The 15,703-nt window shown below is 40.6% G+C and overlaps 1 protein-coding gene across 1 annotated transcript in view; it reads right to left on the reverse strand.

The window, feature by feature from the left end:
• The window catches only part of PRKCI (protein kinase C iota), an 84,614-nt gene that overhangs the window by 46,098 nt on the left and 22,813 nt on the right, over positions 1-15,703 (reverse strand). Inside the window, exon 3 of the mRNA XM_032260622.1 lies at positions 205-294. Coding sequence (XP_032116513.1) covers positions 205-294 — 90 coding nt within the window. The remainder of the gene's footprint in view (positions 1-204; positions 295-15,703) is intronic.

Raw genomic sequence — 15,703 nt, forward strand, 5'->3', positions numbered from 1 at the left:
AAAAAAAAAAAAAAAAAAAAAAGAAGCAGATTAATTTTACCTTGTGTAGCATGTGAGAAACTACTGCATAAGAACAATTACTTAGGCATGAGTCACACAGATTAAGAAAGTGACACTGGGATTATGTTTCAAAATGGTCAAGAATAAAGAGTGATTTCAAATAAATTATCACTCTGGACAAGTATGAAATGACTACTCTCTTACCATGAATCAAGAGTTCAGAATCCTTGTTTAGCTCATAAAGTCTAAAAGCTTCTTCTAACTCCAACTGAGATGACACTGTACACGGGTCTCCTAAAAAATACAAAAATAAAGTAAAGCTCACTTTAAAACCCCAAACGTGATGATCACTAAACAAATTTCATAATGTAAATTTTGTGAAAAAATAATCACATATTTATACACAGAAATATATGACAAGGACAAATATTTATTATTATTATTATTTTTTTTTGGAGAACAGAGTTTTGCTCTTGTTGTCTAGGCTGGAGTGCAGTGATGCGATTTTGGCTCACTGCAACCTCCGCCTCCCGGGTTCAAGCAATTCTCCTGCCTCAGCTTCCCAAGTAGCTGTAATTACAGGTGTGTGTCACCACACCCAGCTAATTTTTGAATTATTAGTAGAGACAGTGTTTCACCATGTTGTCCAGACTGGTCTCAAATTCCTGACTTTAGGTGATCTGCCTGCCTCAGCCTCCCAAAGTGCTGGGATATTTAGATATTTATTTAGACAATTCAATTTTCTGAAGTAGGTAACATATTTCTCTCTTTTTTTGGGGGGGGGTAACATATAACTTTCATTTATATTTGTATAAAAATACTACATGAGGTTCACAGACACCAAATTATATAGATGCTCACTACAGCCTCGACCTTCTGGGCTCAAGCAATCCTCCTGTCTGGGCCTCCCAAAGTGCTGGAATTACAGGCATGAGCCACCACATCTGGTCATTTTGTTCTTAACATTATATATATCCAAAATAAAGCATACAGAATCTATTCCTGACCACATTTTTTTTTAACAATTTTATTTTTTAGAAGGAGTTTTGCTCTTGTTGCCCAGGCTCCGCCTCCTGGGTTCAAGTGATTCTCCTGCCTCAGCCTCCTGAGTAGCCTTGACTACAGACATGCAGCACCACACCTGGCTACTGACCAAATTTTAAATTGTCACTGCTATGTGACTAATGGATATGGCCAAGAGCAGGCTTTCTGTTACCTGTTTCTTTAAAAGAGGAAGTGAAAGTAGTTCCATTGCCACAATATGATTAGTCAGAAGTCTCCATGTAATCATTTCATTAAATTTTTCCCTTCACACAACAAAGCCTCCTCAAAGGAGTCACAGAAAGGAAAAGCTACAAAAGTACTGAAGAACAGTCCCACTTGAGCTGCTATGAAATGTAAATGAACAGTTTTAGTAACATACACACAGAGAAGGGAAGGAAGAAACACCTCCCTTACCCAACTAGCCAGACAACTGAGTCATCCCTGGCAATCAATGAAGTGGCACATCTGCCTGGACAATGGCATTCCTCCATGAAAAAGTCATTCAAGCCAGGTGTGGTGGCACATGCCTGTAATCCCAACACGCCTGTAATCTCAACACTTTGGGAGGCCATGGTAGGCAGATCACTTGAGGTCAGGAGTTTCAGAAAAGCCTAGCCAGGCTGGGCGCGGTGGCTCAAGCCTGTAATCCCTGCACTTTGGGAGGCCGAGGCAGGTGGATCACAAGGTCAAGAGATCCAGACCATCCTGGTCAACATGGTGAAACCCCGTCTCTACTAAAAATACGAAAAATTAGCTGGGCATGGTGGCGCGTGCCTGTAATCCCAGCTACTCAGGAGGCTGAGGCAGGAGAATTGCCTGAACCCAGGAGGCGGAGGTTGCGGTGAGCCGAGATCGCGCCATTGCACTCCAGCCTGGGTGACATGAGTGAAACTCCGTCTCAAAAAAAAAAAAAAAAAAAAAAAAAAAAAGAAAAGCCTAGCCGACATAGTGAAACTCCATCTCTACTAAAAATACAAAAATTAGCTAGGCGCAGTGGTGTGTGCCTTAGTCCCAGCAACTCGGGAGGCTGAGGCAGGAGAATCACTTGAACCCAGGAGGCAGAGTTGGAGCATGCTGCAGAAATTCAAAGGATCATTAGAGGCTACTGTGAGCAACTAAATGGCAACAAATTGGAAAGCCTGGAAAAAAACGGATAAACTCCTAGACATATACAACCTACCAAAATTGAATCATGAAGAAATCCAATGCCTCACTAGACTAACAAGTAATGAGATCAAAGCCATAATAAAAAATTTCTCAGCAAAGAAAAGCCTGGGACCCAATGGCTTCAGTACCATTTAAAGAAAAACTAATACCAATCCTACTCAAACTATTCCAAAATACGGAGACGGAGGAGGGAATACTTCCAAACTCATTCTAAGACATCGGTATTACCCTAATACTAAAACCAAACAGGTAAGTCAAAAAAAGAAAACTACAGGTCAATATCTCTGATGAACATTGATGCAAAATCCTCAACAAAACACTAGCAAACTGAATTTAACAATACATTAAAAAGATCATTCATCATTACCAACTAGGATTTGTTCCAGGGATGCAAGGATGGTTCAACACATGCAAATCAATCAGTGTGATACATCACATTGACAAAACAGAATAAAGGACAAAAACCATACGATCATTTCTATTGATGCTTAAAAAAGCATTTGGTAGGGCCAGGTGCAGTGGCTCAAGCCTGTAATCCCAGCACTTTGGGAGGGTGAGGCAGGTGGATCACAAGGTCAAGAGATTGAGACCATCCTGGTCAACATGGTGAAACCCCGTCTCTACTAAAACTACAAAAAAATTAGCTGGGCATGGTGGCGCGTGTCTGTAGTCCCAGCTACTCAGGAGGCTGAGGCAGGAGAATTGCCTGAACTCAGGAGGCGGAGGTTGCAGTGAGCCGAGATCGCGCCATTGCACTCCAGCCTGGGTAACAAGAGCGAAACTCCGTCTCAAAAAAAAAAAAAGCATTTGGTAAAATTTAACATCCCTTCATGACAAAAACCATAAAACAACTGGGGATAGAAGAAACATACCTCAACACAATAAAAGCCGTATAAGACAAACCCACACCTAGTATCATACTGAATGGGAGAAAATGGAAAGCCTTTCCCTAAGATCTGGAACAAGACAAGGATGCCCACTTTCACCACTATTATTCAACACAGTACTGGAAGTTGAAGCTAGTGCAATAAGACAAGAGAAATAAAGAGCATCCAATTTAGAAAAAAAGATGTCAAATTATCCTTGTTTGCAGATGATATAACCTTATATTTGGAAAAACCTACAGACTCCAAACACACAAAAAAAGATTAGAACAGGTAAACTAATTTAATAAAGTTGAAGGATATGAAATCAACATACAAAAATCAGTAGCATTTCCATATGCCACAGCAAATAATCTGAAAAAGTAATCAAGAAAGTAATTCCACTTACAGTAACTGCAAATAAAATAAAATATCCATGAATAAATATCACAAAAGAAGTGAAAGACCTTGGTCAGGTGCAGTGGCTCACACCTTTAATCCCAGCACTTTGGGAGGCCGAGGTGGGCGGTTCACCTGAGGTCGGGAATTCGAGACCAGCCTGACCAATATGGAGAAACCCCATTTCTACCAAAAATACAAAATTAGCTGGGCATGGTGGCACATTCCTGAAATCCCAGTAACTCAGGAGGTTGAGGCAGGAGAATCGCTTGAACCTGGGAGGCAGAAGTTGTGGTGGGCCAAGATGGTGCCATTGCATTCCCACCTGGGCAAAAAGAATGAAACTCCATCTCAAAAAAAAAAAAGAAAGATCTCTTTCTTTAGAATGAAAATCATAAAATATTGATGCAAGAAATTGAAGACACACACACACACACACACACAGAAAGATATTCCATGTTCATGGACTGGAAGAATCAATACTGTTAAAATGTCCATACTACCCAAAGCAATCTACAGATTCAGTGTAATCCCTGAAATTACAATAAATACCAATAACATTCTTCACAAAAATAGAAAAAAATCATTGTAAAACTCATATGGAACCACAAAAGACGCAGAATAGCCAAAGCTAGCCTGAACAAAAAGAGCAAAACTGGAAGAATCACATTCTGTGGCTTCAAATTATACTACGGAGCTATAGCAATCAAAGCAGGATAAGGCTGGCAAAAAAACAGATACATAAACTGATGGAACAGAAAAGAGAACCCAGAAATAAATCCATACATCTAGAGTGAACTCATTTTTTACAAAAATGCCAAGAACATACATGGAGAAAAGACAGTCTTCAATAAATAAGACTGTCAATAAATAGTGCTGGGAAAACTGGATATTCCACATGCAGAAGAATGAAACTACACCCCTATCTCTCACCATATGCAAAAATCAAATAAAAATGAATTAAAGACTTAAATCTAAAACCTCAAACTTTGTAACTACTAAAAGGAAAAACTGTGGAAACTCTCTAAGACATTGGTCCAGGCAAGTAATTCTCCAGTAATACCCTATAATCACAGGTAACGAAAGCAAAAATAGATAAGTGGGATCACATCAAGCTAGGTTTCTATAAAATACTGCAATCAAAAAAGAAAAGAGACAACCCACAAAATGGGAGAAATAGGAAAAAAAATCCAATAATCTGATTAAATAATGGGCAAAAGATCTGAATAGCAATTTTTTTTTTTTTTGAAACGGATCTCACTCTGTCACCCAGGTGCAGTGGTGCAATCTCAGCTCACTGCAACCTCCACCTCCCAGGTTCAAGTGATTCTTCTGCCTCTGCCTCCTAAGTAGCTGGAATTGCAGGCATGTGTCACCATGCCCAGCTAATTTTTGTATTTTTAGTAGAGATGGTGTTTCACCATGTTGGCCAGGCTGGTCTCAAACTCCTGACGTCAAGTGATCTGCTCATTTTGGCTTCCCAAAGTGCTGGGATTACAGGCGTGAGCCCTGAATAGACATTTTTTTAAAAGGAGACACACAAATGGCAAAGAGATATATGAAAGGGTGTTCAACATCACTGATCATCAGGGAACTGCAAATCCAAACTACATCAAGATATCACCTCATTCCAGTTAAAATGGCTTTTATCTAAAAGAGAGGCAAAAAGAAATGCTGGAAAGGATGTACAGAAAAGGAAATCTTCATATGCTATTGCTGGGAATGTACATTAGTACAGTCACTATGGAGAACAGTATGGAGATTTCTTAGAAAACTAAAAATACAACTACCATATGAACCAGAAATCCCACTGCTAGATATACACCCAAAAGAAAGGAAATCAGCATATTGAAGAGATATGTGCACTCCCATTTTTACTGCAGCACTATTCACAATAGCCATTTGGAAGAAAACTAAGTGTCTATCAACATGATGGGAGTACTATTCAGCCAGAAAAAAGAATGAGATCCTGTCATTTGCAACAACATAGATGAAAATGGAGGACATTGTGTTAAGTGAAATAAGCCAGATACGGAAAGACAAACCTCTCATGTTCCATTTGTGGAAGCTAAATTAAAACAATTGAACTCATGGAGACAGAGCAGAATGATGGTTCCCTGAGGCTGAGAATGATAGTGGTGGTGGGTGAGTACAAAAATATAGTTACACAGAACGAGTAAGATCTAGTATTTGAGCCGGGTGCGGTGGCTCACGCCTGTAATCCCAGCACTTTGGGAGGCTGAGGTGGGCGGATCACCTGAGGTCAGGAGTTCATGAGGAGCCTGACCAATATGGTGAAACCCCATCTTTAAAAAAAAAAAAAAAAAAAATCTAGTATTTGGTTCAAGACTAGCCTGGGCAACATAGGGAGACTTCCTCTCTACAAAAAAGTTTTAAAATAGCCAGGAATGGTGGCTCACATCTGTAGTCCCAGTAGGCTGAGGTGGGAGGACTGCTTGAGCATGGGAAGTCAAGGCTGCAGTGAGCTGTGATCATGTTACTACACTCCAGCCTGGGCAACAGAGTGAGACACTGTCTCAGGGGAAAAAAAAAAAAAAAAAGGTTAGAAAAAGTAAAAAAGAAAAAAAGATCTAGTACTTGATAGCACAACCAGGTAATTACAGTCAACAAAATTTATTGTATATTTAAAAATAATTAAAAGAATGGAATTGAAATGTTCGTAACATAAAGAAATGATAAACGCCTGAGATGAGGGATACTCCGTTTACCCAACATGATTATGCTCTGTATGCCTGCATCGAAATAGCTCATGTACACCATAAACATATACACCTACTAGGTATCCATTCAAATTAAAGTAAAAAATTAACAGCAAAAAAGGTCTGCCCATTTAAAATTTGGCCAAGCATTTCCAATTGTTCTCCAAAAGAGTTATAACACATACATTCATTCAACCAACAGTATTATCTTTCCAATTTCTTTCCTTTTTTTCTGTTTTTTTTTTTTTTGAGACGGAGTCTCGCTCTGTTGCCCAGGCTAGAATGCAGTGGCACAATCTTGGCTCACTGCAACCTCCACCTCCTGGGTTAAAGCAATTTTCCTGCCTTAGTCTCCTGAGTAGCTAGGACTATGGGCACCTACCAGCATGCCCGGCTAATTATTGAATTTTTAGTAGAGACAAGGTTTCATCATCTTGGCCAGGCTGGTCTCGAACTCCTGACTTCAAGTGATCTGCGTGTCTTGGACCCCCAAAGTGCTGGGATTACAGGTATGAGCAACCACACCTGGCACTAATTTCTTAAAGATAATTACTAAATTCTGTATTTTCCAATCCAATAGGTGAAAAGTTACATCTCACTTTAATATTTTTAAATGTCTTTAATTATTAGTGACCTTTGAACTGACTATTTTACCTCATTGTGGAGATATTTCACCTACTTCTTGACATTTATTGTACATTAGCTATAGTAATCCTTTGCTGTAAATGTGGCAAATATTTTCTCTCAGTTGTTACTATTCTGGTACACAAAATTAAGAAAAAGTCTTCTCTTTCCCAGCTTTCTTTTTCAAAATTTTCCTGTTTATTTTTGAGGATTTATTTTTCCTCATGAAATTTTTGTCAGGTTTAAAATGCTGTTGAAAATTTGGGAGAAATGTTTTCTTTACAGATTGGTATGTAGGGAATCCACTTTGTATATGTTGCTTACTCCCAAATCATTCATTCAAGTTTTGTTTTATGACACAATTTAGTTTTTGTTATTTCTTTATACATGTTCTTCACATTTCTCTAAGGTTTATTACTAGATTTTTTTTAAAAAACAATTTTTATGTTATTACTGTAGATTAAATATTTTCTTTGAACATACTTTCTGATTATTTTCAATCTGTAGGAAGAAAAGTTACTGGTTTTCACATGCTCATTTTATAAATGTCTTGTGTTGATATTTTAAGAGGCTAGATGAAAAAGAGTGAAGTCAACACAATTTAACCACCTCACACAGATACGTTATTTCTGGATCAAAACTCAGTACGCTGATAAAAAATGAGTCTGTCTGTACGTAGAAAAATTGGAATCCTCATATGCTGCTGGTAGGAAAGTAAATGGTACAGCCACTCTGGAAAACTGTCTAGTAGTTCCTCACACAGTTAAACATTGTGACCATATGATATAAAAACATATTCACATAAAAAGTTGTAACCAAATGTCATAGCAACATTATTCAACATTACTCAACAATAGCCAATTGCCCATCAATTGATGAATGGATAAATAAAATGTGTATAACCATACAATGGAATATTATCCACTCATAAAAGGAATTAGTAATGACACTGTATAGGAAATGTCTATCTGTAGAAACAGATTGTGGATTAGTGGTTACCTAGGTCTAGGGCCTGCAGAGAATGGGGCAGGAGGGAAACAAGTAGTGACTGCTAATAGATACGGAACTTTTTTGAGGGGGTAATGAAAATGTTCTGTAATTGACAGTGATAACAGTTGCACAACTCAGTGATTATACTAAAAACCACTGAATTATACACTTTAAACCGGTGAATTATATCTTAATAAAGTTTTGTTTTTAAATAAAGGTTTTGTTTGTTTTTTTGAGACAGAATCTCACTCTGTCACCCAGGCTGGAGTGTGGTGGTACCACCTAGGCTCACTGCAACCTCCAGCACTCAGGTTCAAGCGATTCTCCTGCCTCAGCCTTCCTAATAGCTGGGATTACAAGTGTGTGCCACCAAGCCCAGCTAATTTTTTTTTTTTTTTTTTGTATTTTTTTAGTAGAGACAGAGGCCAGGCTGGTCTCAAAATTATGACCTCAGGTGATCCACCTGCCTCAGCCTCCCAAAGTGCTGAGATTACAGGCATGAGCCACCATGTGCAGCCAGAGTCTAGCATTTTTGCAATAGTAAGTTTGCCTGCAAAGTAGCATTCTAGTCCAGGAACAGAGTTTACAAGTCTGCTTCATTTTTCCTCAAAGAAATAAAGTAATTCATTAAAAAATGCTCCCTTTTTCAGTCATGTAAATTTCTCTCATTTTGCCACAAATATGAAAGTCAGTATCATTACATATTTCTGTTTTTTTCTGAGACAGAGTCGCTGTTGCCTAAGCTGGAATGCAGTGGCATGATCTCAGTTCACTGCAGCCTTGACCTCCCGGGCTCAAGTAATCCTCCCACTTCAGCTTTTCAAGGTAAAGCTGAGCCCCACAGGGTCATGCTATCATGACTGGCTAATTTTTTTTTCCTTTCATTTTTTTGTAGGAACATTTTTTTTGTTTCCCTATGTCGTCCAGGCTGGTCTTACAAGTGATCCTCTCACCTTGGTCTCCAAAAGTGCTGGGATTACAGGCATGAGCCATCATGCCCAGCCAACACTTCATTTCTAATATTCCAGGTGAGAAAACTGAGTACGGGCTGTTTTTTAAACAAGATCCATTCTCTCTCTCTCTCTCTCTGTCACAAATGATACCAATGAGTATTTGTTTTACAAGCAACTTGGCTTTTCGAAAATCTAAACATTAAAACATTAAGTCCAAACTTCCCTAGACTCACTGACTAATTTTGATGTCCCAGAAAGCCAAAAAAGATTGAACCAAAAAAAGACGAATACATAGCAAACTGTGATTCCACATTTCAAGTGAATTTTGTAGTTAGGATTTTGCTGTAGTAGTCTATGAATGAAAAAAGCCAATTCTAACCATCTCACTTTTACTGGACATCATCTTTTTATCAGGCTAGTATCTGCTTGCTATTAGTTGAAACCTAAGCCAGATCAAGTACTTGCTTTTAAAATGTACCTAGAGACAACACTTTTGAATAACCATAGGGAAGTATGAAAATAAGAGTTAGTTACTGACTCTACAGATGTTCAAACCCATTTTGTTTTTCTTGGACTGAATGTCTTTAGTTCAAGTATTACCTGTTTTGGCCAACTGCTTAATGCTTGATAAAGCTGAATGCATAAGCGTGAAGCAAAACATTCCATGCAGTCATTAAAAAAAAAATGAGCAGAAAAGCTACTTCTCAAAGCCCACTCTATTACAAAAGTCCAAATTCACATCCTATTGCAGGAATCCACCCCATGAGAGTTGCTCAGTGCAGTGACTTTCAAGGTAATGGAATCTGTATATTAACCAGCAGGTTTTTTTTTTTCCAACACATTTACTGTTTTGTTTTTGTTGTTGTTTTACCTATAAAAAGATAGAAGCAAATTAGGGCATTAGACCTCAAAAAATTAAATAAATATTCACGATCCAATTATTTATATGAGATAACCTGACAGAATGAAGAATGTGAAACATGTATGTAACCCTTGTTTTATTTAGTTATTTTAGAATATGCCTAAATTCAGTGCCCCACATATGAAAGAACACAGCCTAATACCAAAGAACACAGCCTAATACCAACGCTGGTAACCTGTGAGACAGTGTCATACATTCTTCTCCCTGATGTCCAAGTTGACCACAGACTCCCAAGGCTCTCACTCTGTTCCCATCAGGACCTTCACACTGCCAACCTGCCTCTGAATACATTGTCAGAACACGAAACCATTTGCAAAAGTCACTGTACTCCCTACTGAAAAGGGTTACACTGCTTAAAATATAGATTTGCACAAAAAAACAACAAAAGAAATAAATTAATTAATAATAAAATATAGATTCGCAAAAATTTTCTAAGACTGCCATAATGTTTAGGTGGTCATCCTTTCACTATTAGGCCCAATCACAGCAGCAGTGAATTTTTGGCTTGTTCTTTCCTTTTTCTGGCAGGTGAAAGTCAGTGGTTACGGAAATACAGGCCATCCGTGAAGCTGCTCAACTTTCTTTCTTTTTTTTTTTTTTTTTGAGACAGAGTTTCGCTCTTCTTGCTTAGGCTGGAGTGCAATGGTACAATCTCGGCTCACAGCAACCTCCACCTCCTGGGTTCAAGCAATTCTCCTGCCTCAACCTCCCAAGTATCTGGGATTATAGGCATGCGAAACCACGCCAAGCTAATTTTGTATTTTTAGTAGAGACAGGGTTTCTCCATGTTGGTGGTGCTGGTCTCAATCTCCCAACCTCAGGTGATCCACTCCCAAAGTGCTGGGATTACAGCCGTGAGCCACTGCGCCCAGCCTCAACTTTCACATCTGAAGAGATGAAGTAATAGGAACAGACATAGCCTCCATCTAAAACAATTTTAAAACACTGGATTAAACAGTGGTTTAAGGCTGGGTGCAGTGGCTCACAATCCCAGCACTTTTGGAGGCCGAGGTGACAAGATTGCCTGAGTCCAAGAGTTCAGGACCAGCCTTGGCAACATAGCGAGATCCCATCTCTACAAAAAAAAAAAAAAGAGCCGGGCGCGGTGGCTCAAGCCTGTAATCCCAGCACTTTGGGAGGCCGAGGCGGGTGGATCACGAGGTCAAGAGATCGAGACCATCCTGGTCAACATGGTGAAACCCTGTCTCTACTAAAAATACAAAACATTAGCTGGGCATGGTGGCACGTGCCTGTAATCCCAGCTACTAAGGAGGCTGAGGCAGGAGAATTGCCTGAACCCAGGAGGCGGAGGTTGCGGTGAGCCGAGATCGCGCCATTGCACTCCAGCCTGGGTAACAAGAGTGAAACTCCGTCTCAATAAAAATAAAAAAAAAATAAAAAAAATAAAAAAAAAAAAAAGAAAAAGTTAGCTGGGCATGGTGGCACACACCTACTTAGGAGGCTGAGGTGGGAGGACTGCTTGAGCCTGAGAGGTCAAGGCTGTAGTGAGCCATGACTGCACTGCTGCACTCCAGGCTGAGTGGCAGAGTGAGGCAGTCTCAGAAAAAGTATTAAAAGTAGCCAGAGAAGAGATACTTTACATACAGAAAGGAAGTTAACAGCAGATTTTGCATCAGAAACAATGCAAACTATGAGACAGGGTACTGAAAGAAAAAAAAAAACCTCCAACCTGGAGTTATTTACCAATCACAATCAACTTTCAAAAACAAAGGTGACCTAGCATAGGCAAATTCACAGACAGAAAGTTTAACACAGATTACCAGGGACTGCAAAAGAAGGGATAGGGAGTTATTGTTTAATGGCTACAGTTTCTGATTGGGACAATGAAAAGTTCTGGAAATGGATCGACAGTGGTAATGGTTGTACAACACTGTGAAAGTACTTATGCCACTGAACTGTACACTTAAGAGTCGTTGAACTGGTAAACTTTCTTATTTACATTTACTTACAATTAAAATTGTTTTAAAAGGGTACACTAATTCTCTAACCACATTAACAGATCTCAAGACATAATGCTCTGCTAGGCACAGTGGCTCACGCCTGTAATCCTAACACTTTGGGAGAGCAAGGCAGGAGGATCACTTGAGCTTAGAAGTTCTGAGGCCAGCCTGGACAACACAGCAAGACTCTGTCTCTACAAAAAATAAAATAAAAAACTAGGCCAGGCATGGTGGCTCATGGCTCATGTCTATAATCCCAGCACTTTGGGAGGCCAAGGCAGGTGAATCAACTGAGGTCAGGAGTTCGAGACCAACCTGGCCAACATGGCGAAATCTCACCTCTACTAAAAGTACAAAAATTAGCCAGGTATGGTGGCGGGGGCCTGTAATCCCAGCCACTCAAGAGGCTTAGGCAGGAGAATTGCTTGAACCTGGGAGGTGGAGGTTGCAGTGAGCCAAGATCACACCACTGCACACCAGCCTGGGTGACAAGAGTGAGACTCTTGTCTCAAAAAAAAAAATTAGCTGTAGTCCTAGGTACTCAGGAGGCTGAGGCAGGAGGACTGCATGAGCCTGGGTGGTAGGCTGTGGTGAGCCACGATCATACCACTGCATCCCACCCCAGGTGACAGAGAAAGAATCTGTGTCAGAAAGAAAAACAAAAACAAATACATAACATCCAAGGGGAAAAAAAAAAGACATTTCAGAATATGGGATACACAATGCCATTTTATTTATTTATTTATTTATTTATTTATTTATTTATTTATTTTGGAGACCGAGTCTTGCTCTGTTGCCCAGGCTGGAGTGCAGTGGTACAGTCTTGGCTCACTGAAACCTCCGCCTTCCAGGTTCAAGGGATTCTCCTGCTTCAACCTCCCGAGCAGCTAGGACTACCGGTGTGCACCACCATGCCCAGCTAATTTTTGTATTTTTACTAGAGACAGGGTTTCACCATACTGGCCAGGCTGCTCTCAAACTCCTGACTCCATGATCTACCCACCTCGGTCTCCCAAAGTGCTGGGATTACAGGCATGAACCACCACACCCAGCCAGTGCCATTTATTAAAAAGCACATAAAAACACTATGCTTGAGCCAGGTGTTGTGGCGTGCATCTGCAGTTTCAGCTAGGAGGAGTGCTTGAGCCCAGGAATTGGGAGGCCAACATGAGCAACATAGCAAGGTCCTGTCTCTCAAAAACAAAAACAAGAAAACCCACTATATTGTTATTTATATGTACAGAATAGTGACAGAAAGCAGATCAGTGATTGCCTAGGGATGGAGAAGTGAGAGGGAGAAGTAAAGTGTGGAGATCATAAGCATACCCCATGCGAGCAGTTGTCTATGAGAGAGAGGAAGAGGACAGGGCAAATGGAGATGGGATGCCAATAAGAAGAACACACCTTCCCAGATATTGGAGCAGATACACCGAAGAGCCCAATACTATCTCAAGACTCCCACAGCCTCTCTTGTCTTATAATAACTATTTCTCCACTCACAATGCTCTGACACCAAATGTGTCAGTTTTCCACAAGCAAATCTTCAATTTTCTGTGGAAATCAACCAAGTGTCCTGCAATTTAATTAAATTCTGACACTACCTGGAGTTAACACAGACCCCATAGGTTTAGGGCTCAGTCCCACAGACTGTCCCCCACTTCAGATGCTAACTGCAAGTAGTAGATCCTCAAATTAGCCACACTTGTGTCTGACTTGGCTACAAACTGGGCGTTCTCATGTTGGGACTCGGTAACCAATACTTAAAGGTCTCTCTGACTTTCTCCCCCAATGACCCACCCCTACAACTGACTCTCCCAAAGCCAGAATGACATTCTCTGAAGTTCCTTTATCGCCTAAAATCCAGACCCACCAAGGACAACAATTGTTTTGTCTTCCCCTCCCAGTAAGACCAAGAATGTAATCACACCTGAACAGATCCTTCTACAAGATAATGTACAAGTTAATCTCTTGTCCCTGATCTGTTCACTCTTCCTAGTAATCCCTACAACAGAATTCCTCTTCTCCCTTCTCCTATAACCTGTTTTATTTAATTAATTTTTTTTTAGGTTAGTAAAGTGAAGCAGTGGGAGTGGAAAAGGCACAAAGAAATCTGTAACTGGCTGTGATCAATTAGTTGTAAACACCAGGGCATCTGGGCCAGCCATACAACCTGTTTTACCAGGATATTATATAAGCTTCTGAACTCCCTTGGGTAGTGAGTGATCTCTGTGGTTCTCCTGCATGCACGTGATAAAAGCTGTATGCCCTTTCTCCAATCAATCTGCCTCTTGTGAGTTGATTTTTCAGCAAACCTTTGGAGAGCAAGGGGGACGCTTTCTCCTGGCCCCTACACCCACAACCCCCTCCTCATCTTAAATAATTTGCTCCCAAAACACATATTATAAAGAATACAAATGAAGAGCCAGATGAAGAGGTACATGGGGCAAGGTACGGGGGGACGCAGAGTTTCCAAGCCAGGTCCAGCTGTACCACCCTCCCAAGATCTTGATTTGTTCACTGAGCAGGAAGTGCTCTGAATCCCTACATTCTGGGTTCTTAAGGGGGAGGGCGGCATTACCTAGGCAAGATTGATTAAATCATTGGCCACTGGTGATTAACTCCATCTCTAGGCCCCTCTGCCCTCCCCAGAAATAAGGGGAGGTAGGCTGAAAGCTCCAACTCTCTAACCACATGGTTGATTCCTCTGGCAACCAGAAGCCATCCTCCAAGAGCCATCTCATTAGCATAAATCAGGTTTGGTTGACAGGGGCTTATCATAAATAACAAAAGATACTCTTCTCACTTCTATCACTCAGGATATTCCAAGGGTTTTAGGCACTGTCAGGAACCAGGGAGGAACAGCAGATATATATTTTTCATTATGTTATAGTATCACACCTCACCCCTGAATCCATCCCCACTCTACCACTCCAAGGGGTTTCTCCTGGGTGAACCCCAGTCTAATTCCTTTTCCTTCCAGGCCTCCAGAAGGGTTGGTGTGTAAGATAGCAGCCAGAATTTACTGGGTATAAGGTCTGTCTCAGGAACAGAGGCGGGGGAGAGGCCAGAACTAAGAAAACTAGTTGGAGACATCTCTAAGTCAGCGATCTTCTAACTGGGATACTATACCACTGGAGCGCAGGAAAACTTTTCAGGGACTAACAAGCATAGAGTTTATTTAAAAGGAATCAATTTCCTGATCCTCAACTTCCATGTGAATTCCTTACTAAAAACCATCTGCTCAAGGATATGCCTGGGATGAAGTGCCCCATGTCATCTCCTTTTCAAAATTTTCTTTTCCCATTTTATAAAGGCAGTATATATACCTACCACATGACCCAGCTATTCCACTTCTAGGAATTTACTCAAGAAAAATAGAAATATATTTCCATACAAGGACTTGTACATGACTGTTCAGAGACCTTTATTTAAAATAGCCCAAATCGGAAACAATCCCAGTGATCTCCAACAGATTAATGGATTGCAGAACATCCACAGGATAGAATACCACTCAGCAACAAGAAGGAATGAATACTGATACACATCTAATACATGTATCAACAATCATGCTGAGTGAAAGAAGCCACACAACCCACCAAAACGTACATGCTGTATAACTATCCATGTAAAAGTCCAAAAAATGCAAACTAATCTGTAGTAACAGAAAGCAGGATTAGTAGCAGCCTGAGGATGAAAGAGCAGAAGTGAGGAGCTGCCATGCACAAGAAAACATTTGTTTGCCACCAGCAGAACTTCTCTATAAGAAATGTTAAAGAAGCTGGGCACAGTGGCTCATGCTTATAATCCCAGCACTTTGGGGGGCCGAGGCAGGTGGATCACCTGAGGTCAGGAGTTCGAGACCAGCCTGGCCAACACAGTGAAACCCCATCTCCACTAAAAATACAAAAATTAGCCAGGCATTGGCAGGTGCCTGTAATCCCAGCTACTCAGGAGGTTGAGACAGGAGGATCACGTGAACCCAGGAGGTGGAGGTTGCAATGAGCTGAGATCACACCACAGCACTCCAGCTTGGGTGACAGAGCAAGTCTCCATCTCAAAA

This window comes from Sapajus apella, unplaced genomic scaffold (genome assembly GCF_009761245.1).
Source record: "Sapajus apella isolate SASKATOON/1434 unplaced genomic scaffold, GSC_monkey_1.0 scaffold4, whole genome shotgun sequence".
Classification (NCBI taxonomy): Eukaryota; Metazoa; Chordata; class Mammalia; order Primates; family Cebidae; genus Sapajus; species Sapajus apella.